The sequence below is a fragment of the Callorhinus ursinus genome, unplaced genomic scaffold, assembly GCF_003265705.2.
Source record: "Callorhinus ursinus isolate GAN/ISIS: 27379988/994484 unplaced genomic scaffold, GSC_fseal_2.0 scaffold35, whole genome shotgun sequence".
NCBI classification, from domain to species: Eukaryota; Metazoa; Chordata; class Mammalia; order Carnivora; family Otariidae; genus Callorhinus; species Callorhinus ursinus.
The window spans coordinates 6,544,113-6,571,918 of NW_027397097.1; the positions used below are offsets into that span (position 1 = coordinate 6,544,113).

A 27,806-nucleotide genomic window follows, 5' to 3' on the forward strand; every position below is an offset into this window, starting at 1 on the left:
CAGTCCTTGCTAGCTGCTGGTAGCATAAACCTGCAGAAGTTATTTAAACTCCCTGAGCCTCAAATTTCTAATCAGTAAGAAGGAAATAATATTACCTACCTCACAGGGTTCTTCTTAGAATCGGTATAAACACCTCTTTTCTATCTCTGCCTCCAATTCACCATGTTTAAAACTGGCACAACGATACCATCCTTCCTTACTCACCATTACTTTAATGCAGGTCCCGTCCTCCAATCTGTTCTCCACACTACAAGACTTTTACATGTACCCAGTGGAAAGTGTGGTCTCTAACACTTATATATGATTTTAATGTCTGCATGTCTGCACAGGACTCAGTATTTCACATAGTTCTTAGTACAAAGTGTGGCATGACATATCTTCAGCAATTGCTTTATGGAATAAAAACTAATAAATATGTTAATTTTTATGTAATAAATACTTAACTTTAATTCTTAAAGTTTATGATGTATTTTCACATGCGTTGCTTTACTGAATTCTTTCAACACTTTCAGTAGATAGATGTTATCATGCACATTTTATAAATAAATAAAATTCAGGCTCAGAGAAGTCAAATGACTTGTTCAAAATTACTTAAACATCTACCAAACAGTAAACATCTAGGTTGCTGAATTCTCATCTCAAAGAACAATGCACAAATCCTTAATCACAATAATTACCCTCAACAGAGCCTCAATATTTGGTTTAGATGCTTGTAAAAGACTCACAAGAGCAAGGTGAAATATGTGCTATCCCTATTAACCATGCCCTCTCAGTATACCAGGAGGTTTCAACCACCAAACATATACAAGCAGGTCCTAGTAGCCTCGCTCCGAGGAGCCCGACTCTATGACTGGAACAGGAGGTCTCTCTCACAACCTCTGAGTCCCAGTATTCTATGAACTAAGAACTTCCTTAGGCAGCTCCCATCCACAGCACACCTGCCAACAATCCTGCTCTGCAACCAAAGAGTAGAATGCAAGAAAACCTCAAGTACTCTATATTCCCTTCATGGCTTCCTTTTGCTGAAGATCTTGGGTCAGCAGGCCGTAGCAAAAAAGTCAGTGCTCTCTCAGCTTAATGAAATGAAAGAGACAAAGAGGTGCCTCCAAATGAGGACTTCAATGTCAACTGGAATCCTGGGCACAGAGTAATGGAAGGACCACTAGATTAGGAGTCAAGAGACATGTGTTTAAATCTCTTCTACATCAGGAGTGCCTGGGTGGCTCAGTCAATTCAACGTCCAACTCTTGATTTTGGCTCAGGTCATGATCTCAGGGTTGTGGGACTGAGCCCTGCATAGGGTTCCACACTTGGCACAGAGTCTACTTGGGATTCTCTCTTCCTCTCCCTCCACCCCTCCCCCCTGCTCACTTGCTCACTCTAAATAAATAAATCTTTAAAGAAAAAAAAGTTAAATCTCTTCCACATCAGATTTCTCTAATACCAAGCTTATACACACTATAGCCCACTAGGCAGTTCCACAAGGTCTCTCAGGCAGTATCCAACTTCTTTAAACCTACACCTCCACCTTTTTACTTTTTCCTTGACCAGGATCACTCAATTGTGAGTCATTCTCACATTTAGTCACTCACCAAATTCTCTCAAATCTATCTAAGTACCTCTCAAATCCAGCCACTTCCCCCCATTCATACTATGTTACCACCTTAGTCCAAACCATCATCTCTCACCTAGAATTACACAATAACCGCCTGACTCACCTGTTCCAAGCTTATCTCCTCCAATCTGTTCTCCACACTGTAGCCACAGAGACTTTTTCCAAAATCCGTAAATCTCATCATGTTACTACTCTGTTTAGTTCTAGTCTGCTATAGTAAGAAACTAGAAGTATTCCTATTGAGCTAAAAATTAACCAAAAATTAACCAAAATTAACCAAAAATAATAATAATAATAAAACAGTAGAACTGAAGGAGCAATAGTTGGTGGTTAATACTCACCTCCTGACCTGTGGCCACATCCATTGCAGTGTACACAGTGCCTGAAGCACTGAACAACAGGTGAGAGAGAGAGAAAGACAAAAAACATAGGTATTAAATGAAGTGACATCTGTCAAATGCAGCTTTACATACAATCTGGCAACGCAAGTGTTAATAACAACAGCAGCAAAAATAATCCTCCCAACACCCCCTACTCTATTCTCATATGTGACAGGCAGTATGTGGTAGAAAGAGAATACAGGCTCTAGTGGCCAACAGACCTAAGTTCCAATCTGAAACGTCTACGTAGTACCTACTAGCTATATGACCTTGAACAAGTTAATTTCTCTAAGCTTCACCTTCCTCATTGGTAAAGATAAGAGATAAGAGAATTTAAATCAATTGGTTCATAAAGCACTTAGCCAAGTGCCTAGAATATAAAATAGGTCTTCAATATATGCTAGTTTCCTGCTCTTGCTTCCTCTCCTCTTCTCCATCACCCTTGACAGGTTCCTTTAACCCCTTATGGCCTCGAACTCTTCATCTGTAAACCTCGGTAAGATAAGATCTAGTTTTCAACCAGGGGTGAGGAGTGAGGGAAAAGGGGCCCAAGGGAAATTTTCAGAATGAGGTGAGGGGATGGCTTATATTTTTAGCAAAAAGAGGTATGGACTTCTGGGGTAACAGTAATGATCTGTTTCTTAATGTAGGTACTGGTTACATGGGTGTGTTCATTTTCTAAAAATTCATTGAGTTGTACACTTATGTGTGTTATTGTCAATTATAATTTACATTAAAAAACTGTAACAACTAAAAAACTGGAAATATAATCTCATGGTGCCTTTCTTGCTTTTATACTATGAACCTTTAGAACAGTATTTTCAAACATTTACGATATAAGAGGATATGAGTTTTATTTTGCAGTTTATATCATAGAATAGGTTATTTTTCATTTTTTTCAAACACAAAATATTAAATGTTTTTTCCAACGCATATGCTCCCAGAAAATCTGATATAATTTTTATCCCATCTCCAAGGTAAAAACAATCTCACTATACATATATGTGTATATGTGTAATATACATACACTCACATATACACACTCACACATACAAAAGAGAGAGTAGGAGGAAGGGAGGCAGAGAAATACTACAAATAATGGTTAGGAAAGCAATCATGTCCATTCTAAATATCTGAAAACTTCACTTTATAATCATGAGCCCTGTATATTTGTAGGTGAGTGATATACAACAATATTTCTAACTGTACATGCCATATGTCAGCTATATTATGTGCAATTTGAAGAAATTTTAAAGTCTACGTATTACCAAAACGCATTCTAGGCAAGCCCTGAGATTATGCTATCCAGAGAAGTCAGGTCAATTTAGGGAGAAAAGTCACTTGTAAGTATGCCTTGAGGCTAGAAATTATGGTCACCAGCTTCCACACCACCGCTCTTTAGTTGGAAGCCTACCTACCATGCCAGGAAATTGTGATCATAATATATGGGCTATAAGAATTGGATTATTTGTGTTGGCAGTTACCTTCCCATTGCCTGGTCATTCTATCTTTAGCCATTTTCTGTCATAAAGCTGGTGTCTATCTTCCTACACCCATCCTCCCCCATCCTACCAGAAGCATCATTCTTAAAGGGCAAATATGCCCAGGCCCCAGGGGACTGGACATTTTGGGACTATGTCTCCATGATTACAGAGGTCTAGAAGTCAGGCCCACTAGTTAATACTTGATTATTTCTACCTTGAAAAGACATATGAATTCCAGGTCCAAAAAAAAAAAAAAAAACTTCAGGTCTTAAAGGGGGAAAAAAGCAAGCAAAAATTATAATAGTTCCAATTCATCATATTTGTGTGGCATTTCTTTCTTTAACTTTTTTTTAAAGTAGGCTCCATGCCCAACATGGGGCTTGAACTCACAACCCTGAGATCAAAACTTGCATGCTCTACTGACTGACCCAGCCAGGTGCCCTGGCACTTATATTTTAAAATCATGGAAAGGGGAAACATCAGCATAGGTGCTTAATAAATATTTCATTCCTCCCTTAGCACTAACAGAACTATCAAGTAAGCAAGGAAAAAAACATTTTGCAGATGTTGCCTATTTATGGGCCACATACATCTGAATGGAAAAAAAAAAAAAGGTCAGAAGTTCTGGAGGTGAAAGGCTCTGAGTCCACAACCTCTCCCTTAAATTTATGGATGAAGAAACTGAAGTCCAGAAATGGAAACTGACTTGCCCATACTTGTCTGTGTACCTTTCTGCTACATTCTTAGTATCTCAATGTAATAGCTAAAGGAAATGCCATCCCAGATTATTTTGAGGCGAGCAAAATAATTTCTCTTCAAGGTGTTAACTACCTTATACCAGTTCAGACTCACAAAAGCATGTCTAGTAGGAAAAGTGCTGGACCAGGAAAAGATAAGATCCACTCATGTCCAGGGTGATTTCAAGGATTAAATTAAACAAAAGATGCAAATAACAGATGTAAGCTGTAGAATGCTGTACAAATATATCATTATATAATGATTGCATTATATAATGCAATGCTTTATCTTATTTTTGAATATTCTTGGATGCACAAGAAAACTGAAACAGAAAACTTCAAAGACTTCATTAGCAACAATGCTTTCATGAAATTAACACTGAGTGCTTTCTACAAATCAGGTACTTTTTTCCCAGTTTCTTTTTAATTTTAGCTACTTGGGTAGGTCTGCAGAAATCTTACTATTTTGCTTTTTTATACAGAGGTATAACAACTAATCTGCACAAATCTTAAAGTGTACAACTCGATGATTTTTCAGTATGTACACACCCATGTGTTCACCACTAAGATCACCCCCAAAGGTTCCTTATGCTCCTTCCCAATTCACATGCCCTTCCCAGACACAACCATTGATTCTTACTTCTATTAGCATAAATTAGTTTTGCCTGTTCTTGAACTTCATATAAACAAAATCATACAGTTTCTGCTCTTTTATATCTGGCTTCTTTTGCTCAAAATAATGGCCAGTTTTAAGACTTATCAAAGTATATTATAATTTTGTGTTTGACAGTCTCTTTCCATAAACGAGGTCTTTGAAGACAAAGTTTGTGTCAGATTCATAGCTGTATTCATACTGCCTAGCACATAAACAGGAACTCGGTTAAGATCTGCTGAGTTCAGTACACTGAGGGCAGCATGCAAGATGCAGAGAAGAAATCAGAGAACAGACATGAATCCTGGCATCTACCTAGAAAAACAGGTCCCATTACACTAGCAGAAGGGTCTGCAGTTCTGAGCCTTCCATTTCATATTAGTGCTGGTAGGTCTCAGTGCCAGGTAAACAGGGTTAATCTGAAAAAGCAGAGCTGTAATTTGGGAAGCAGGTTTTGTGCTAAGAAAATAAATGGTTTTTGCATTCTCACTGAAGGGTTATTTTTAGCAACATGGCCAGCTAATGGCACATCTCTTCTACGAAGCATAATTCTGTCAAACCTGAAGTCAGCCTAACATAACACCTTCAAATGGGTGAGGGATGAGGTAGAGAAAGAACAAGGTTTATGAGAGGCAAAACAAAAGCAAAATCATATATACCAGCATACACAATTTTTAAGTCATTTCTCTAGGGAAAGAAAATGCCCCCTACTAACCCTTGTCCAATCTTCTCAAACCGCGTATATTTCTTCTTAGGATCGCCCACACTCACTATGCTCCCTTTGAAAGAAACAGAGACCGTGAATCATTTTTTCTCAGATCAAGATACAAAATAGGCCCCGTATTCCCCCAAATCCTGCAGCTGGCAAGGATTAAAGAACTACCTCCAATGCCCAAAGCCATACTAGGCAGGCCCTTAGCTTTTACCTGTAAGTTCCAACCAAAAGTTTCATCTCCTTACTGCTTTTACTCACAGTTCATTCATTTTTAAATTCATTCATTCAATAAACACTTAATCATTTAATATGCTCACTTACTATGTACCAAGCCCTATGTTGAATACTAAGAATAAAGGGATAGATGAGACAAAGTTAAAATAGTCCCTGCTCTCAAGAAGCTCAGTCTCATGGAGGAGACAGAAACGTAAGCATAAAGTTCTATGAAAATACAATTGTTGCAAGACAGAAAGAGGCCATAAAATACAGACTGGAAAGATTTCAGAAAGGAAGTGATATCTGGACTGATTTTTATAGGGTAAGTAGGAGTTAGCCAGAAAGTCGGAGAAGAGGTTACAGCAGACAGTAATTCAAGTGCAAAGATAGAGAGGTGTGAGGGAGGTTGGGTTTCACAACTTGTACTCTAGAAATGGTGAAACTGAGGCCCACAGAAAAAAATAGTTCCCCCCAAGGTCACACGTCAAACTGGTGTCAGAGCTAAGATTAGGAGTTTGGTTTTCAGTGTCCCAGTCCAGTGTGCTCTCCCTAACACCAATTACTAAGAGTTGATACTTTTCACATATATCTCATCTGATTTACAAGGAAGAGAGGTATTAACATCCCTATTTAAAAGATAAGCAAAAGGAGGCCTAGAGAACAGGACGAAATTGCCCAAGACCCAAGTCAGTGGCAGGGCTGGGGCTTCAATCCAAGTGCCCTTAACTCTCAGGCCAGTCTGCTTTTCATAATTCTATGTTCTAAGTATGATTGCTTTAAAACAAATCTGGTTCAGAGAAAAACACTATATATAGGAGTAAACAGATGGCTAGGTAAGTGGCTTTTCTTACTTCATCATTTCATAAGGGCTCTGGGCAAGGGCAACTTTTAAAAGAGTGTAATTATAAAAAATCAAACAAGAATCATCAGGAAGAAATTGAGAGCTGCTAAGCTAAAGAACCAGAAACCTAGGCTTTTGAGAGCAATGTTAGTTTGTGGATTTGGCCAAAACAGTCACATCAAATCCCCTTAGAAGCAAATAGGTACGAAAGGATAGATGAAAGGTCACATCAAATTTTTCCAAGCCCAAAGGTCAATCTAGTCCCTCCTTCTAATATGAATTCTCTTGCAGTTTACTGAAACACAGAAAGAAGCTACTCTAATATACCCCACTTCTGACCGCTAAAGAAAGCAAAATGGAAGTTTCCACCTGAGAGCAAGAGGCAGCATGCTCTAATTACAGGAGCACAAGTTGGGCTCTGACCCCAGCCCTGTCACTTTCTGGCTGTGTGATCTTGGGCAGGTTATTTAGCATCCCTGAGCCTCAAATACCTTAACTGCAAGAAATGAAGATTATGATGTCTGTCTTCACAGGGTTAATATGAGCAATAAAGGAACCCCCCCCCAAAAAAATCAAGAAAATACCCTGCTTGTCCTTTGGTACACAGTACAGGCTCACAAAATGTTAGTTTCTCTTCCCTCTTTCCCTACAACCAAGATGGCAGACCAGTCTTTTCCTAAGTCAATGGCAAGCATCAATAATCACAGCAATCTTTCCTACTAGGTATGGGCAAGGCCTCAGTCTTTCTCAACACAACATTCCAGACTACTCACTAGATAAAAGCTATTTTTCATCTCCATAACCCATGCCTAAGTTTGAGTGATGCCTAGCCCTCGAAGTATGCTATCCACTCTCCTCAATTCCCATCCTAACGTGATATCCAATCGTGGCTGCTTGAGACAGAGGAGGTGGGTGCAGGGGTAAGGTGAGAAGCACACCTTATATGGCTAAGGTAGCAAGCATAGCCAGCCAGCCACATAGACCAAGCCTAGGATCGGGATCCTTTTTTAGCAATGTTTTTCCATTTTTGTGCTCATTCAGTCACATACAAAAGGAAAGTTCAGAAAGCTACAAAGTGCTTACGTAATTTCTCCAAGATCTCCTCATCAGACATTTTAGGCTTCTTCTTCTGCTTCTCAGTATTCCGGGTCAGAGCATCTGGTGGAGTGGTATTATTCTCAGTAGGTGAAATAGGAGATGTAGCTGCATCCCGAGTTGGAGTAACAGGAAGCGGTTCTATCACAGACCGTGTGTATACCTGTATTGTTGGTGCAAGAATTTGGCAAGGCCAGTCTTTGTTAGCACACGGGACACTCGGGAGCCTCTTATACATGTCTGTGTTAGAATATCCACCGAAGAACAAATCCCAATAAACTCACCCCTTCTCCTAGGTCAAAATCTATGTTCCTCCTCCTCTGTGCCCAGGCCCATTCTCTGTGGGTGGAATGGCCTTCCTTGTTCTCACTATACACAACATAAATTAGGAATTAACAATGTCTTTTTAGGGCATCTGGGTGGCTCAGTTGTTAAGTGTCTGCCTTCGGCACAGGTCATGGTCCCGGGGTCCTGGGATCGAGTCCTACATGGGGCTCCCTGCTCAGCGGGAAGCCTGCTTCTCCCTCTGCTTGTGTTCCCTCTCTCACTGTGTCTCTCTCTGTCAAATAAATGAAATCTTAAAAAATAAATAAATAAATAAAACAATGCAAAACAATGTTTTTTTTAGAAAGGAATGCTATGAAGATCAAATTTATTAATTCATTTCTTCACTCAGTATTTATTGTCTTTCTGATACCTGCCAGGAACTAAGCACTACCAATTCATATATATTTCCTCTATTTTTGAGAAGTTCATGGTTTAAAAGAACATGCTTGCAAGCTGAAAAAAGGCCATATCAATGTGAGCTATCTTGGCAACTCCCCAATTTTGAAGCTCATTTTCGTTAAGGTGACTTTGTGACCTATAGAAAGGGTGATTCCATAGATCCTGTTTGTAAGTTCTCATCCTAAACGATCATCTAAACCCCTTGAATTTCCCCCACAGCATGTCCTATAGTCAGTCAACCAACTTCTGCTTGAATACCTCCCTGAATGCTCTACTCCAAAGGCACTTTTTTTGTATTATCACAGAGTTTAAGCCCTAGATCATTCTTCCATTATAAAGCTCTTGTCATATAAAAAGCCCAAGCAAAGAAACACTAATATAGCATCATTTGATGAGAGGTCAGTGTTCAGTGATGCTAAATCAAGTAAAAGGCAAGAGGACCAGACTGTACAAAGTGAGGGCAGAGAGACTGTGGTTATTCTGAGATGCAAAAACCTCAGAGGAAGTTAAATAAAAATCACTGCCAATACCCAGCATCAAAATGCACTCCTGATGTCCAGCATATTAATAGCACTAATGTATTTATAAATTCCTTTGGGTCTTTCAGTATCATCAATGATTTTCTAAGAGGCAGAATGCTACACATTTAACAGGGAAGAAAAGATCTGCAGCAGACTAATTTGTTGCTTCCCAGGAGACTAGAATAATTTATGTTAGTCCTGCACTAAATAACATTAATTCTGTGTATCTTCCTGTCTTTGGAGAACAGGCTAAGTAAACTAGGGCTGAGTTAGCAGAAACACCAATTATCTAGGATACTTCAGGACTATCTGCAAACCAGTGATAAATATAACATTTCTTGTCTTTAATCACACAGAAAGTACTTTTCAGTCAAGGTGGTTCCGTGATTTCACTAGCTCCAAAATCCAAGGACCCCTACCAGAGTATTAAACCTCTAGGCCTCAGCACCAACCCCTCCCACCCCTGCAAGCTCTAATAAATCCCAAAGCTATCCACACCCCCACAGACTCACAGATTTTGTGTGCTCTGGGCGTGGAGCAATCACTGGAGGTGGGGTAGCATCATCATCATCATCTTCATCTTCTGAAACTGGTGGCACTGCAGGAGTCTCAGACACCGTCTTCACATTCTGTACAGCAGAGAAAAGCCAGTTTCATCAGGTCCAGCTTGACATGACGCTTAAACTACGAGGATCACCAATGCCCAAAAGATATCTCATCCTGACACCCCTCCTCAAACCCACATCATCCTCTAAACTCTCCACCTTTGTGTAGCCAGTCCCAGGAACTCGGTCAGCTTCCCTCTCTTCTTTTAGCCTCTACTATCCACTCAGTCCCTTGGGGGCTTCCTTCTCCTACCAACAGCCTAGTTGTGAATGGAGAAGCAAGCTTACAAATTCTCTATTTGCCTTCCCTAGTCCAAACTCTGAAGACAAACTCACAGTTCTTTCTTATTCATTCAATTTCACTCTCCACACTTAACAGGTAATAAAGTACAAAATGTGGTAAGATGATCAAAAGTTTGGAATTTTACAAAGTTTATCATTATAATTCCTTACTTCTTTCCAATATGGTAAATGGAGTCCAGACAGGCTTTTGCCTCTCCTTTTCCTTTCCTTACCAAAACCTACTGGACCCGTTATGTCATCAGGTACCCTTGCCTCAACCTGAAGATACAGAATATCAGGAGACCCTTGCCTCAAGAGGACAGTGAGTTTCTCCCTGGACTGGATGCTATACATTTCACTAAGCTTTTGCCCTGTCTGAGAATGAACCTTATCACCACTACTAATTGAATCTGCCATAATCTCAGCAACTTGATTTCTCTACACAAACTATAACAAACCTGGGCCAAGTGCAGCAGGTGTTAAGGCAGGTCCACTCAAAAAAATATCATACCATTACTGTTTACCACACAGATTCAAGAGCCAGAGTAGCTCCAAAACATGAGATTTCTGACAGAGATTAAATGATTACAGCATAGGACCAGAGAGGCAATAGGGATCTTTTAATATATATTGGCATAATTCAACTGTTTTAGATATTTTCAGAGCACCCATTTTGTGCTCAGTAAGATACTGTGATGGATACTGTTGACAGAGGCACAAAGCTGAAAAAGACAGCCCTTGTCCTAAAGCAGCTCATCGTCTGGTATGGGAGACAGAGAGAGGGTGAACGCCCCTCCTGCCTGCCCTTGGGGGCCTCTGGAGAGAGGCAAGTCAGAAGTCAGAATGACAGTAGCTTAGTGAGGGAACTTACCTAGTGGAATATTAGACAAGAACTCCCACTGGGAGACTGGTATTTACCACATTTGACATACTAAGAAAAGGAAAACTGGCAATCTTATAGATTCTAACAGGATCACTGGTGCAGGGCATAACTTAAAAACTGCCAGTGCCAGCTATATGTAAGCAAATAGCTTTGGTGACCACGGGCACTTAGTCTGTCCTCTTGGTCTCAAGTTCCAACAGTTGAGGAATGTGGACGAAGAGGAGCAGTATAATTTGAAGGGTGACTTTAATTAAGTCACTTCCAGTTCTAAAATCCAACAGAGGTCTTTCCCTGTCAAAGTACATATTTTGGTATTTTTCTGCTCTAATTTCTTTTCTCCCCACTAGTCCACCCAACAAAATTTAACTAGAAACCCAAAGTGGGAACAAAGTTACTCAGCAGCCTCTTCATAATCAGGTGGCCCTGGGGCTCCCCAATGTATACTGTAAACACAGTTTAACAGGTCTGTTTGCTTCCTAAAACTCTGCAGAAAAGGGGATTTCATCACTTTCCACTACAACACCTTTTGTTTTCCACAGGTGAGGGCTCTGAGTGGTAATATTAACAACTACTAGAATCAAGAGATATAAGGACATATCCCATATGTCCTTAGGCAAAGCTGTCCCACTCTAAGCCACAAGTTTCTCATCTATAAAATGGGGATAATGCCACCTCAGAGGGCCAATGGGGGATGAAATGAAGTGATGTGGGCATAAAAACACTTTGTAAATAAGTGCTAAGGAGCTAGAAAGATGCAAGGAATCGGTTAAGTTATCATTATGTCTAATAACCACAAACCTCTTTTTAAAAAAGCCAGTGACTTCAACTCATGTATTCATTCACTGTGTACCAGGCTCTATTCTAGGCTCTGAGGCTATATTAAAGAACAAAATAGATACAGTCCCTGATCCTATGCTTGCATTTTAGAAGAAAATACAGTCAAAACTAATTACCAAAGTGCCAGGTAGTAATAAGATTTACACACGAGAGTAGTAATTGGTTAGGAGTGGGTAAATATTACTTTAGATAGAGTAGTCACGGAAAAGCGCTCTCTAATGAGAAGTCATATAAGCAGTGGCCTGAATGAATTGAGAGAACAAGCCAGGGGACTCTCTGGGAAAAGAATATTCATGGCAGGTTGAAGAAGTACAAAGATCCTGAGATGCAAACATGCTTGGTGTGTTCCAATACTTCTGGGAGGCCTACTTATGTTGCTAAGAAACACTGATGATATAAAAACTGCTGAACTCTGGATAAAAGCAGTAGGAACCTCTGATGTTCTGGCTCAGAGCTGCTTCCGTCCATCCCACCCCAGCTCTGTCAGAGTGCGGGTTCTTCCAGGATGAGGCAGGCTCTAACGACATCATCCAAGAGGGCTCACTTTCATCTGGAGCAGTGGGCAATGCCCAGGCCTAGTGGTGCTCTCAGTGGAAATGACCTCCCAGAGGGGTTAGCAAAAGAGGCCAACTGCTCAGATCTGCTAGCCTGAGAATGTAGTCCTGGATAGGGCACACAAATTTCTGGCTGGGGCTGCTCAAAGGCACAGCTGACACAAGAGAGAACTCTCACTGGTCTTACAAGCTTAGCTGTGTGCATACACATTAAAGATTCAAAAGAGCCAAGCAGAAAGTCAAAGCCGAAACAGACCTCAAAGAGATCTCAATAATTAACAGAATTAGAATAAAAATTGGCAAAGTTACAGAAAATTTGAACTATACTATCATTCAATTCAACCTGACTGACATATACAGGACATTCTACCCAAGATCTGCAGAAGACACATTCTTTTTAACCACATATAGATCATTCTTCAGGACAGACCATATGCTAGGCCACAAAATACATCACAATAAATTTAGAAGGATTAAAAACACATAAAATGTATTCTTTGACACCGTGGAATTAAATTAGAGATCAACAACAGGAAAGACATTTCTACAAAGACATAAACAAATGGCCAATAAACACATGAAAAGACGCTCAACATCATTACCCACTGAGAAATGCAAACCAAAACCACAATGAGATACCACTTCACGCCCACTAAAATGGCTATAATCAAAAAACAGAGAATAACAGATGTGGGGGAAGATACAGAGAAATTGGAACCCTCCAAATTGCTTGTAGGAGTGTAAAATGGTGCAGCCACGGTGGAAAACAGCCTGGCAGTTCCTCAGAAGGTTCAACATAGAACTACCATATGACCTAGCAATTCCACTCCTGGGTATATACCCAAGAGAAGTGAAAATATACAGCCACACAAAATTCATACATGAATGAGCATTATTTATAGCCAAAAAGTAGAAACAACCGAAATGCCCATCAACTGATGAATGGATTAAAAACAGTGTATCAGGAGTGCCTGGGTGACTCAGACGGTTAAGCATCTGACTTCGGCTCAGGTCATGATCCTGGGGTCCTGGGATTAAGCCCTGTGCTGGGCTCCCTGCTCAGCAGGGAGTCTGCTTCTCCCTCTCCCTGCCCCCTCACCCCCACTCATGCTGTTGCTTTTTCTCTGTCTCAAATGAATAAATTAAAAATCTTTTTTAAAAATGTAGTATATCGGGCGCCTGGGTGGCTCAGTCGTTAAGCGTCTGTCTTCGGCTCAGGTCATGATCCCGGGGTCCTGGGACTGAGCCCCACATCGGGCTCCCTGCTCAGCCAGGAGCCTGCTTCTCCCTCTCCCACTCCCCCGCTTGTGTTCCCTCTTTTGCGGTGTCTCTCTCTGTTAAATAAATAAATAAAATCTTTAAAAAAAATGTAGTATATCGGTACAATGGAATATTAGGATATAAAAAGGAATGAAGTACTGATACATGTTACAACATGAACGAAACTTGCAAACTTTATGCTAAGCAAAAAACTAGACACACTTTGCAAGAACATTTATATAAAATGTCGAGAAGGACAAATTTGAACAGACAGAAAGAAGATCAGTGGTATTCTAGGGCTGGGCATGGGAGTTTGAATGAACTGTTAAAGGAAATAAGGGAACTTTTCAAGGTGATGAGAATGCTCTAAAAGGAGACTGTGGTGATGGCTGAACAAGTCTAAACATTTAATAAAACCACTGCATTGTATCCTTTGGATAAATATGTAGGTATACAAACATCGTGATTCCAAGAGGCACATGTACCCTAAAGTTTATAGAAGCAATGTCCAAAATATGAAAGAGCCCAGATGTCCACTGATGGATGGATAAAGAAGATGTGGCATACATATACAATGGAATATTACTCAGCCATCAAAAAGAATGAAATCTTGCTGTTTGCGACGACAGCAAGATGGAACTAGAGGGTATTATGCTAAGTGAAATAAGTCAGCCAGAGAAAGAAATATACTGTATGATTTCACTCATACATGGAATTTAAGAAACAAAACAGATGAACATAGGAGAAGGGAAGGAAAAATAAAATAAGATGAAAACAGAAAGGGATACAAACCATGAGAGATTCTTAACTATAGGAAACAAACTGAGGGTTGCTGGAGGGGAGGTGGGTGGGGGGATGGGGTGACCGGCATTAAGGAGGGCACGTGAGGTAATGAGCATTGGGGCTCTATGCAACTTATGAATCACGAAATTCTACCCCTGAAACTAATAAAATACAGTATATGTTAATTAAATTGAATTTAATTTAAAAAAAAGTTGCATTGTACAATCAGTATGGGTGAATTTCATGGTATGTAAATAATGCCTCAATAAAGCTGCTTATAAAAACTTTATATGTAAAATAAGTAGGTTCTCATTATAAATTTTAAACAATGTAGAAATATAAGGAGTTAAAAGTGAAGAGTCCACAGGAATGAATGCTTGGTAAAGATGGCAAATTGAACATAGGCATCTACATCTTGAAATCTCACTAGAGCCATAATAAAGAAATGGTCTTTTCAAGGAATTAAACCCCAAAGAATGAGGAGAACAGGAGAGAAGGCAAGAACAGCAAAAAAAAAAAAAAGAGCCAATGATGGATGAGCAGTAACTGATTCAAGGAGGCTTAATTCAAAGCTAAAAACCAATCCATTTATCTATGCAGCAGAATCCTCAAAAGGCACAGGAACTGGTAGCACCATATACTTCTGAAACTGGAGATGAAGTGCAGGGGAAAGGGAGAGTCCTAAAGGCAGATTCAGTGACAGTTATGTAAGATGCAGTTAGATCCCTAAATCTCTTCCCCTACTCTATACCACTGTGCGGCTGCCCTCCCCATCCTAGCAGAAAACTGGAGGTCTAGTCTCTGGAAGGTAAAACACATCATTTCTGGATTAGGGATGTTAGGCACAGTCAAATGTAAGAGTATCATATTAAAAACAGGGTAATTAAGAGAATATACTGAATGCTGAGACACCCATCCTTCTTCCCTTTCTAAGGCTCCTAGAATACTAGGAGTCAAACTCTTATTCTCAACGCAGAAGATTAGAAGATCCTTCTCTGGATCTCACCAGCCTAAGTTCTAAAGATAAAACACTGGAGGTTTCACCAAATGGTCCAAGCTGCATTATTCTATAGCGATACAAACAAAATACTAGATTATAGCAATGACTGCAGAACTCTAAAAATTTATTAAATTACTTTTAAAAGCATACATTTTACAACTGTATACTTACAATTCAATGCCACAACCAATGAGCTTAAAATCCTATTAAGGACTTTAGTATCCCAATCATAAATATGGGCATATCCCCAAGGATTACCAAATATCCATCCATGGGATACCTCTAATATAAAAGGAGGAAACCAAAATGAATGGAGAAAAAGGACACCTAGAAAAAACAAACTAGACAGGGAGAAGAAAACAAAACAAAAAAAAGCCTATCATTCATCTCAGGGATATGCACAGATACCAATTCTGGAAACAAAAATAGGATACCCTAATTTTTTAAAAAAATGAAAATAAAAGAGCTCTTGGAAATTCAGCATGAAAACAGAAATTAAAAATTCAATAGAAAACAGAAATTAGAAATTCAATAGGGGCGCCTGGGTGGCTCAGTTGTTAAGCATCTGCCTTCAGCTCAGGTCATGATCCCAGGGTCCTGGACTGAGCCCTGCATCAGGCCTGCTTCTCCCTCTCCCAATCCCCCTGACTGTGTTCCCTCTCGTGCTGTGTTTCTCTCTGTCAAAATAAATAAATAAAATCTTTTAAAAAAATTCAATAGACAGATTGAAAGATGAAGTTGGGAAGTCTCCCAAAAGCAGAACAAAAATCAAGGCAAGAGAAATAGTGAAAATATAAGAAAAATGGAGAAATCAGCCCAGGAGGTCCAAAATCTAAATAATAGGAGTTCCAGAAAGAGGAAGCAAAGAAATCATCAAAGAAATAAGTCAAGCAAATTTCCTAGAACTGAAGGCTTGAATTTCCAAGGTTTAAAGAGTCCACAAATCTCCTTGCAAAATAAATACATGAATATAAGGATATAAACATGAAATTTCAAAGCCATGGTGACAAAGAAGATGCCACAAGCTTTTCAGGTGAAAAAAAAAATAGGTCAGATACAAAGAAGCAGGAATAAAATAACTTCAGACATCAATAGCCAATGCTGAATGCTAGATGACAAAAGTGCAATATTTTCCAAATACTGATGGAAAATTGTTTTCAATCTAGAACTCCAGACTCAGCCAAAGAATCAATCAAATCTGAGGGCAGAACAGACATGCTCCATTTCAAGACTTGGAAGGCATTAAAATATTTATTTCCCATTTACTTTCTCACAGCTACTGGAAGATGAGCTCCACCGAACTACAAAAGTAAACCAAAAATGAGGAAGGCACAACACAAAGAAAACAGCAACGCCAACAAAGAAATGCAAAGGGATCGGCAAGACAATGGTTAAGAGAGATCCCAGGACAACAACTGTTAATTACAAGCAGTCTAATCCTATTTGACTTTTTCATCTAATCCTTGGGTAAAAATAATTTTTAAGGGAATATTTTTAATCACCATCAACTCGCCTAACAGATAATTACTGCCATTATTTGTTAGCCTGTCAGAGATTATCTGTGGGTGGTCAATCTGTATCTTCGTATGTCTTCATTTTGACCTCATGCATTCTTGAATGTTAGTTTGATGAGGCACAGAATTCTTGGTTCTAAATAATTTTTCTCATACCTCTGAAGATACTGCTCCTCTGCCCACTATTGCTAATGAGGAACATTAGGTGTATATTCTCTTTGAAAGGACTGAAGATCTTTCTCTTTATCCGTGGGTCTCTGCAGTTACCTGACTTGATAACCGGTATGCCCTTTCATCTGAAGAGTCATGCTTTTCTTTAACTGAGGGATTTTTCTTCTATTATTCCTTTGATTATTTTTTCCACTTTAGTGCCCCAGTTCTCTAATTCTTTTTGAATCTCCTTAAGTAAACCCCTGTGTCCCTTATTCCCCTATTTTCCCACTGTTTTTATATTTTGTGTCATATTATTCACTCTTATATGCATTTTTTAATCCTTCCGAATTTATTTCTTTAATCACATTTTTCATTTCTAAGAAATCTTTTTCATCCTCTGGTCTAAGAGCAGTTATGTTTTTGTGGAGGCTACATCACATAAAGCCACTGTAAATATATTATATATTTTTAAAGGGGCGCCTGGGTGGCTCAGTCGTTAAGCATCTGCCTTCGGCTCAGGTCATGATCCCAGGGTCCTGGGAACGAGCCCCACGTCGGGCTCCCTGCTCGGCAGGAAGCCTGCTTCTCCCTCTCCCACTCCCCCTGCTTGTGTTCCCTCTCTCGCTGTCTCTCTCTCTCTGTGTCAAATAAATAAATAAAATCTTTAAAAAAAAATTCTTTGAATTATCTATTTGCTCTGGGGTCAATTTTACTTTTTTTATCTGATCCTTCTCTTTAATGCTTATCTAAATACTTGAGGATTCTGGGCTATCCATTCATACTTCTAAGTGTAGAACTAGATTGATTAGTGTATATAAGTAGCATGAGCTTCTTCTGCAGTTGTGTCTGCTTCTCCACTGTCCCCTCTTCTGAATGGGAGGTCTAATGAAGTCTATATGTGAGTTATGGAGTCTGCATGTGGTTGATTGCAGGCATCAACTTTAGGGCACGTTGACATAGAAGAACATGTAGGGTTGAGATTCCTTTCCTTCCAGTTACCAAAAGTATGAGAAATTTATTCTTGGGATGGAGAAATTTAATGTCTTTTCTTCCACTGCAGACCTACTCTTCCTCTTCTCCTTCTTCATACCTGTTGTAGAGATCTGTAGTTAACTCAGGTTCTGCTCTGCTTCTCTCTCAAGCACCTATACCTACAGCACGAGTTCTCAAGTAGGCAGTTCACTTTCTTTAGAAAATTATCTAGCTTAAGCTTAGAATCAAAATTCTGCTACCTTTTGCTCACTGTAAGATGAAGACTGCCCCTGCTGTCTCAATGCAGAATTTTAAATAATTTACCCCTGAAGATGATCCAGGACTCTTTTCTGCTTCTTATTATATACTCTCTCAGCTACTCTTATCTTCCCAGGAGTTTTCTCTTCCACATATTTTAAGCTGTGGTTTCTTCTGTTCTCATCAATCTGATCTTTGCTTTGTATCTTCTATGAATTTCTGACAATGGTTTATCTATGTCCTGTTTTTGTTTTGGACCACTGCTTTGTATTTTTTTTTAATAGATCTTTTCTGAAATTAAGAAATTTGGGATAGCAAGAGAGATACAGATATGAATTCATTCTAGTACCCTGATCCAATTTCCAGAGGAATCTTTCTAAAACGTGAGTTTAGACTAAAATGTGTGAGTTTGTTTCTCCACTGTTCCCTGTCCTGAGCTGTATCAATCTCCTATATAAAAGATTTGCTTAGCTCCAGCACACAGTTCTGTGTCTTTGGCTTGACATGATGGATCCTTAACTTGGTTTTTGTGCATGCTATCTCAGACAAGAAAGCATTTCCCTTTTATCTGCCTGGTATCATTACTTGTGTTTACCTGACAAGATATTATGAATCCCTGTTTACATGTTCTGATTCCTCACTCAGTTGTTAAATCAAGAGCAAAGACCTTTACCAGTCTCTGACTCCCCAACACTCAAAGAACCTATCACATAACAGCTGTTCATTTTATAAATGAGAATTCAGGCACTAAAATGCTATAGAATCTGAGAGCCAGACCTCAAGCCAGTAAGCCATAAGTAACAGAATTTTAGAGCTAGAAGGAATCTTAAAGATCATGTTTTTTAAATGAACAAATCATTAGGACCAACAACTCTGAAAACTTCCCTGCACTACCAGGCAGAAGAAATCACTCTATCAAATATGACCCCCATCACACATTATTCATACCTCTCTTGCAGCCCTCATTCCTCTAGTCTGATGTTAATTTTTTTCCTCAAGGACTAAGATAGTGCATATTCATTTTTGTTTCACCAACACCTGGGTACAAAGAAGGTGCTAAGTAAGTATTTATAGTATGAATGAATAAATGAATGCTTAGGAATATGGAATTTTGTACTGGTTTCTACTACTAATTTATTCAAGGATAGAGAGCAAGTCCCTCAATCTCTGAATCTCAATTTCTTAATCTGTGTTATGGGAATAACAATCCCATCCAATTATTTCACAAATCAAGTAGGATGATCTGTATGAAAGCAATATGGAAAATAATGATATGCTACCACAATGCAAACCATAATCCCCCAGGTAAAACTAGTAAGGAAATATAGAATACTGAACCACAGGGGAAAATGTTATGAATTAGGGGATAAAATGTCCTTGATAGCCTGAGTGGTTTTAACTGTAGACACTGAACCAGGTTTTTACCAAGCAGGTGTTATCCTCTCTGCCATATGGCATGAGCCCCAGGGCTCCTCCTCCTCCTGAACGAACATAGCTATGGCTTTACTGTAGTCTCCTTTATAACACCTCTCTGACATCATCTTTCTCAGTTCCCTGCCACAGTGAAAAGTATCCTGGACTAGGACTCAGAAGACCCTAGTTCTAATCTGGTTCTGCCACCATCACTAATTATGAGTCTTCAAGAAAGTCTGTTTTCTACCTGTGAAATGGGAATGGATAATGCTTTCTTCACAAGGTAACTGTGAGGACTAACCATACTAACCATAAATAGTTATTAGCATGGTGCCTGGCATACATTGACACCTCAATAAATGATAGCTGTCCCTCCTGTAAAAGCATAAACACATTTGAGCCACAAAGCACTGCTCAGCTTTGTTTAGACTCCTTCTTCAATAATTTACTGTTCAATAGTGGGGAGAAACTCCCAAAGATCGGAACACTTACAAATTTTTTCCCTCCTTTAATTACATCTCTTTCATTTGATGAAAGAATGAACCAGGAGAAAGCAATGCAGACTGGGAACCAGATACCTATTGCCATTAACCCATCTCTATTTCAGTGTTATTATCCCTAAAACAAGGATAATAACCCACCTCATTCAACTCCTGTGAAGATTAAAAGACCTAGCGAATAAGAAAGGACTCAGTATGTTACAAAGGCCCTGGACATGTGAACATTTTTTATGATTGATAGGAATGTAAATAACTCAAAGTAAACCATTCCTTATGGCTGGAAGCATGGATTAAGGTATTCTGTTGGTGACTCAGTATTGTGTTAGAACTTACCATTTCCCTGTTTAAAATTCTTTAATAGCTTCTCATTACCTTTAAGATAAGGATAAAACTTCTACATGATCTGACCTGCCACCATTCCTCCTCATCACCCACCTCTCGTCCATTCACACTTCACATTCCAATCGTAACAACCTACTTGCAGATCCCTATAAAAGCATACCTTGTGAACCTCCTTGTCTTTGCACATGCTATTTATTTTCTCTTTGTCTCGAATATCCTGTCTCCTTAATTCTTGCCCTAGATAACAAACTCAACTCAGATCTACCGTCAAGAAGTTTTCTCTTATACATCCAACCTTTTATTCAGTAAATGGTTATCTGCCAGATGCCATGGATATAGCAATTAACAAGTCAGACATAGCCCCTGGCTTCATGAAGTTTTAGCACACTGTACTGTAACCACTTGTGCCTTCATGTTGCGCATAAGACTGGGAGACTCTTAGGAGTTGGGACAATGTCTGAGTCATTTCCATACTGTCATTTCGGGGTTCTGTAAAAATTTAATAAATCAATATGACAAAACCACGTTTGTACAACAGAAAGCATCAGGTGTAAGGAAAGAATTGCAGTATTCTCTTATACATATCAAAGCTTACTATTTAAAAGACCCTTTCAAACATCAACATCTCATTTTATCTGCTCTGAAAAAGGGAATTTGTAAGTTGAGAGGGCAGAGACCTTTGCAGTCATCTAGCTTTTTTTAAATTTTAATTCCAGTATGGGTAATATACAGTGTTCTATTAGTTCTAGGTGTACAATATAGTGATGGAGCAACTCTATGCATTACACAGTGATCACCACAAGTGCCCTCCCTAATTCCCAACCCCTATTTCACCCATCCCTCCACCCCTCCTCAGGTAACCATCAGTTTGTTCTCTATAGTTAAGAGAACTTGATTTCTCTCTTCTTTCTCCTTTGTTCATTTGTTTTGTTTCTTAAATGCCACACGCAAGTGAAATCATATGATATTTGTCTTTGTCTGACTTATTTCACTTAGCATGACTTTCTAGCACCACCCATGTTGTGGCAAGTGGCAAGATTTTATTCTTTTTTATGGCTGAATAATATTCCACTATATATAAATATAGAAAATATATTAAAAAATAAATACACACACACACACACACACACACACTTCTTATCAGTTCACCTATCAATGGACCCTTGGGCGGCTTCCATAATTTGGCTATCGTAAATAATGCTGCTATAAACATAGGGGTGCATATATCCTTTTGAATTTATGTTTTTGTATTCTTTGGGTAAATACCCAGCAGTGGAATTACTGGATCGTAGGGTAGTTCTATTTTTAAAGTTTTGAGGATGGGGTAATCTAGCTTTACTTTCCAGCCAATTCATCAGTGATTCCTATAATACGCCTTCAAGTAACAGGGCATTCACTACAGTGTCATAGAACAGAATGAATGACCCTAAATGAATAGAATCTGCTCCCTTCAACAACTAGTCCTAATTCTGGTTTTGTAGACCCTACCAACAAAAAAGAGGGAATTCTCTTCTAAATTCGGGTATTTGAAGACATGTCCAGGTAAGGGAAAGTGTATCATCCTATTTTATTGATAAAAGAACTAAAGTTCAGAAAAGCAAATTGGCTTGCCCAAGGTTCAAAGCTACAAATGAAAACCTGAGTCTAGACGTCAGTTCTGGTTCCAAGGTTAGGATATCTGGAACACTAAAAAATTAAATCCAGAAGGGATACCTACTGTTTATTAAGTCCAATTCCTTTACTGTATAGATAAGAACTATGAGGGCCGGCGAGTGGGGGGCATGAAGTGACCAAGATGAGTGTCTCACAGTCCAGGCTCTGCATCTACCACACTGTCTTGATCCCTACCTACCAGGCCTGCCTGTAACAGAATAAAGAAAATAAAGACTTACCAAAGTATTAGAAGAATTATAGTCCTCAGCTGATTTATCTGCAAAGGGAAAAAGACAAGGGACTCAGTCAGTAAATAATTACAATTAATCCATTCTTGAGAGCTAAGGAAGCCTATCCAGTCAAGCACTTGCCAGGCTCAAAGAAAAATAATAATATTACTGGTACTATGGGCCTGACACCACACTAGAGCACATTATACACATTACCTCCTTTAATCCTCACTACAGCTCTGAATACTATTATTATGTCTACTTTTATAGATTTGGAAACTGAGGTTCAGAGAAGTTAAGTAATTTGCCCAGGGTACACACAGGTTAAACAGGAGTCAACATTTGAATCCTGGTCTAATGCTAAATACTATGACAGAACTGTATCCACATCATCAACTATATCATCCTCAGGTCTCAATGGTCAAGGAAATTTCTTCTCCCTAAGAGAAAGGGAAAGAATTCATGTCGTGACCTATCCATGACAAATCATGACCAGCTTGTGGCTTCAGCTTTTAAAAAAGGATCTTTCTACATCCACGTCTATTTCCTAGAGGGAAAGAAAATTTGAGGTTTAGGAAAAGAGAAGCATTAATCATGTCAAGTCTAACTTAAGGCACGGTCTTATTTCTAAGAATAGATTCAAACTTCCTCATGAGGCAATTATCCCATTTCATCGATTTTGAAATATGTATTTTTTCACATTAACATCTCTGAAAGAGAAATGTGTCCTACAACCAAAAGCATTTCATGGTTTAATTGGCAACTTTTTCTTCTTTAGTGGTATATAAAATAATGGTGCAGCTTACAATTAATGATATCTTATATTTAATAAAATATGAAACACAGACTCAATGGAGATCTTAGCAAGAAAATAAGTTTAAAAGCCAAATACCATGTTTGGTTTTATACTTTAATTCCTACAGACCTAAGAAGAAACTAACTTCGCCAGTTCAACACCAATGGAATTAAGGAGGAGAAACGTATTCTACCAAATCCAACATATTCCTCACCAAGAACCAAGTCCAGAGAATGTCCAAGATCCCAATTCCATCATATAAGAAAGTGTCAGGTACAGCTTCTTTGATCCTACGACAAATCATGAACCCACAAGCTGTGACAATATATTCTTAAAAAAAACCCTGAATAGCCAGCTGTACCCTGGAGAAATTAATTCAGGATATACTTTAAACATAATTCCATCACATATCAGTTGATTTACCCTGAGTAAGTCACTCAGTTTCTCTAAGCCTAATTAATTTCTCCAAGTCTGTGAAATAGGGATAATAGTCCTTGCCATACCAACCCCCCAACGCTGTCATGAGGATCAATGAGATAACTCATGTGCAAGCATACAAATTGAGGTAGTATTCTCAGAATCAATAGTATGAGAAGAAGGGAAACAGGAAAAGGAGAGAGATGCCATGAAAAATAAACTGTGCAAGGGGTGCCTGGGTGGCTCAATCGGTTAAGCGTCTGCCTTAGGCTCAGGTCCTGATACCAGGGTCCTGCAATTGAGCCCTGTGTCGGAGGACTCCCTGCTCAGAGGGAAGTCTGCTTTTCCCTCTCCCTCTGCTTCCCTCTCCCTCTGCCTCCCTCTCCTTCTGCCTGCTGCTCCCCTTGCTTGTGCACAATCTTGCTCTGTCAAATAAATAACATCTTTTTAAAAAATAAATAAAAATAAATAAATTTTGCCAAATACACAATTTTGCCTAGAATTGGCCCTGGACTTCAACTTCTAAAAAACTAAAAATTCTGCACTTGCGTGTGCACACACACATATACACATGTGCACAACTTTATACACACAGGAGATGTATAAACACATATCTATACATTCCATACATATACAGTGTTATTCATATATGCATGCACAGATGATCATATACACATTTATCCTCATGTGTGTATCTATACACAGGTTAATTCATGAATACTTAAGTGGACTTTAATTCCAAACATATGCAAACCCACAGAGCTGTGCTTCCATATACATATCTGGTACTTGTATACATCTACACACATGTACACATAAACAGAGATTCTTCCAAAGACTTCGCTGCTGAGGTTTTCAAAGCCAGCTTCTAATCGGACGTCCATGACAAATTCTTTAAAACACAAGCTCTAATCTCCTGACTAGAAAACTCTCCCACCCAACACCCCTCAACCCCAATTCCTCCTTGGAATGACCCAGTCTCTCAATGGGAGAAGTGAGGCAGAGCCAGAGGGGCCAGGCGTGAGGAAGGAAATACTGCTGGGAACGTGCATGACCCTCTCCTGGGTACCACCACAGCAGCATGGACTAAGCTGCAGTTTGTCATTCTCACCATCTGTGCCCTTTGATACAAGCCAGATACTTGCTGGGGAAAGCATCCTTCAAAATTAGCTAGTTCATCCTGGTTCTCACCTTCTCCAACAATATTGCTCTTTGAAAGAGACAGCATGAATACTGGAAAGAGCATCAGACTTGGAGTTAAGAGACCAGCTCTGCCACCAATTAAGCCATATTAGAAAGGCCTTTTTTGGCTTCAGTGTTTGTAAAACAAGGGGGAATGGGAGCAGTATATACTGAGGATATGTCTTGCTCTAACATTCGAGGATGCCACTATAAAAGGCAAGTTCCTAGAAATGTAGGCCTTCTGATTACTTATCTTGGAAAAGAAAAATCTCCCTACTATGGAAGGAGGTGATCCAAATAGAGTTACTAGAAGCAAGTAGTAAACTCAAAAGGTGCTGGTCTGGGAATTAGGAGACATGGATTCTAATCCCAATTCTGCCATTAAAAGCAGTCTGAAAAACATAGCCCATTACAGAGAGGGTACATCTAAAGTACATTTATTATTAGTGGCCTGTTTTACATTTGACTGATAAAAATTAATTCCTTAAGGAAGAACTTGGGCTTACCTACTTAAAAGATACACATCAAATGTGTTATTAAATAACTTAACGATATTAAAATTAATAATGATAATGATAGCTACATTTCCATGGTGCTGTTTTACAACCTATAAAGAACTTTCATATCAATGAGCTCATTTATTCTTCACTACAATCTCTTGAGACAGGAATTATTATTCCCATTTTGAGGCTCAATATATATGTGTCATGCTACTTTTTAAAAATGTGCAGTTTCAGAGCAAAGACCCATCACTTTGGCTCTCATCTTCCCAAATCCCACCTTAAAGTACCATCCTCACTATTTCCAATACTTTTCTTCCCTTACCCCACACCAACAGGCATGTGAAGTTTTTCCACCCAGACTAAAACCCCTTTTTATTTTCCTAGACTGCTCTGAATTCAATCCCCATACCTGTAAAGCTCATGTACTTCTGGCTGTTGGAGGTCTTCTTTGAGTTATAAAATTCCAAAACATCCAGAACAGCCTGTGGGTTTTTCTTCTGCTCTGACTTAGTGATATTTGATGTCTGAAGCAGGCGAGCCCATTGCTCTGGCATCCCCTATAAGAGAGACATACAACGTTATCAGGAAGGCATAGTCAAAGGAGATCCTGAAGGAGAAACTCTGATACCTGCTGGCAGTTAAAGACAGGTTTAGTCATTCTTTCTCTCTATACCCTCAGAGCTCTATACAAGCCTTTTTTATAGTACCTATCTCATTATATTAGTCATTTCTTGAGGTGTTTGCTCTTTCACTAAGCTATTCCTCCTTCAGAAGAGGAACCATGTATGATTTGTCTTTATATTATCAGTGTCCCGTGCAAACCCGACCGCCAAGGAGCCACTTAACAGAGGTCTAGTTAAGGAATGGAGATCCAAAGCCTTCTCTGGTACAGTTTTGGAGGTGAAGAAAATGTCCCTCTCATGAATGTAAGAAGATAGTAATGAGGGTCTCAGGCTAAGACAGAGGCATCAGGAATACCAAGGGGAAAACAATGAATCCAACAGTGCATAGTCAGAGCTCTCGAAGACCAAAGGCCTTTCTTTGACCCAGGACTTACTGTAAACTCCCCTGTGACAGCATCAAAACCAACATGAATTGTATGCTCAAAATCTGAAGGAAGAGAAATCTCTGGCCGTTCCTTCTCCTTCTTTTTATTTGCTGCAAGAGAAACAGGGAAAAGGAAATCAAAAACAAGGACATTACATTTTTTGGCTTATTGAACTCTTCGTTGAGCTGTGGGCTCCTTTGGCTAAGCCCTAGCACCTAAGGCTAAGGGCTGTCTACTTCACAGAAGTACTGACAAGCCAAATGCCAGACTTAGGTTGGAATAAGTGCTCAAAGCATGATTAAAGAACTTAATCTTTTGTTGAATTAAAGTAAGGGAGGGAATGAATGAATATTCCTCAGAGTTTAAAGTCCTGGCTCTACCACTAATGAGCCATTTGATCTAGGGCAAGTCATTTCCTTTTTCTGAACCCTGGTTTCACCATCTATAAAAAAGAGAAGGCTCGGGTGGGTAAATGGTCTCTAAAGATCCTTCCAGCTCTCACATCCTACATTATATGAGTTCCTATGACCTACATCCTACTGGTTTGGTATTTGACTATGGACTGCTTTAAGGTTCTCTAAATTTAGGGAATTTTAGATCTGGATGTTATTTTAATAATATAAATCACTAATATTTTGTCAGATGCTTACCAGACAATGGTTCTAGTTCTATACATGTATGAATTTACTTTGCCTCATGGCAACCCTATCAGTTAGATACTATCTTCCTTGTTTTGAAGGTAAAAAAACTGAAGCATACAGATTAAGTTATTTTTTCAAGATCACATGGTTAGTAACTGGCAGCCTCCAGACACAAACCCAGGCAGTCTGGCCCAGAGCCTGAGCTCAAAACCACTATGCTATACTGCCTCCCCAGGCTAGGACCTTAAAGGATCATTCAGACCAAATACTTGTAATCATCTCTCTCCCATCAAGGGTCTTGAGTAAAATAGATGTTCACTAAGGTCCTGCTGACCTGGCAGAAAAAGTTTCAACGTTTAAGGAATTGTAGTGCTAAAGTAAAGTACCCTTTAAAAAAAAAAAGATTTTATTTATTAATTTGAGAGAGAGAGAGCACATGAGAGGGGGGAGGGTCAGAGGGAGAAGCAGACTCCCTGCCAAGCAGGGAACCCGATGCGGGACTCGATCCAGGGACTCCAGGATCATGACCTGAGCCGAAGGCAGTCGCTTAACCATAAAGTAAAGTACCCTTGTCAGGGGTTCAATTATGTCCCCCCAAATTCATATGTCCTAACTCCAAGTAGCTAAGAATGTGACCTTATTTGGAAATAGGGTCATTGCAGATATAATTAGTTATGATTAGGTTGTACTGGAGCAGGGTGCACCCCTAATCCAGTTAAGACTGGTGTCCTTATAAAAATAAGAAATTTGGAGACAGATGCACACAAGGAGAATACCATATGAAGATGAAGAAAGATGTCAAAGCGATGTTTCTTCAAGTCTAGAAACACCAAAGATCACCAGCAAACCACCAGAAGCTAAGGAAGAGACATGGAACAGATTTCATCCTTCACAAGAAAACAACCCTGCAGACCACTTGATCTTGGAATTCTAGCCTCCAGAACTGAAACAATAAATTTCTGTTGTTTAAGCCGCCTAGCTTGTGGTACTTAGTTAAA

The 27,806-nt window shown here is 39.2% G+C and overlaps 1 protein-coding gene across 5 annotated transcripts in view; it reads right to left on the reverse strand.

Moving 5' to 3' along the window:
* The window catches only part of PAK1 (p21 (RAC1) activated kinase 1), a 149,724-nt gene that overhangs the window by 22,442 nt on the left and 99,476 nt on the right, over window positions 1-27,806 (reverse strand). For all 5 annotated transcript variants that reach the window (XM_025894268.2, XM_073879782.1, XM_025894267.2 and 2 more), the window contains exons 3-9: window positions 26,177-26,277; window positions 25,529-25,676; window positions 22,231-22,268; window positions 9,495-9,611; window positions 7,724-7,898; window positions 5,584-5,647; window positions 1,957-2,005 (exon numbers count right to left, since the gene is read on the reverse strand). In XM_025894268.2, coding sequence (XP_025750053.1) covers window positions 1,957-2,005; window positions 5,584-5,647; window positions 7,724-7,898; window positions 9,495-9,611; window positions 22,231-22,268; window positions 25,529-25,676; window positions 26,177-26,277 — 692 coding nt within the window. The remainder of the gene's footprint in view (window positions 1-1,956; window positions 2,006-5,583; window positions 5,648-7,723; window positions 7,899-9,494; window positions 9,612-22,230; window positions 22,269-25,528; window positions 25,677-26,176; window positions 26,278-27,806) is intronic.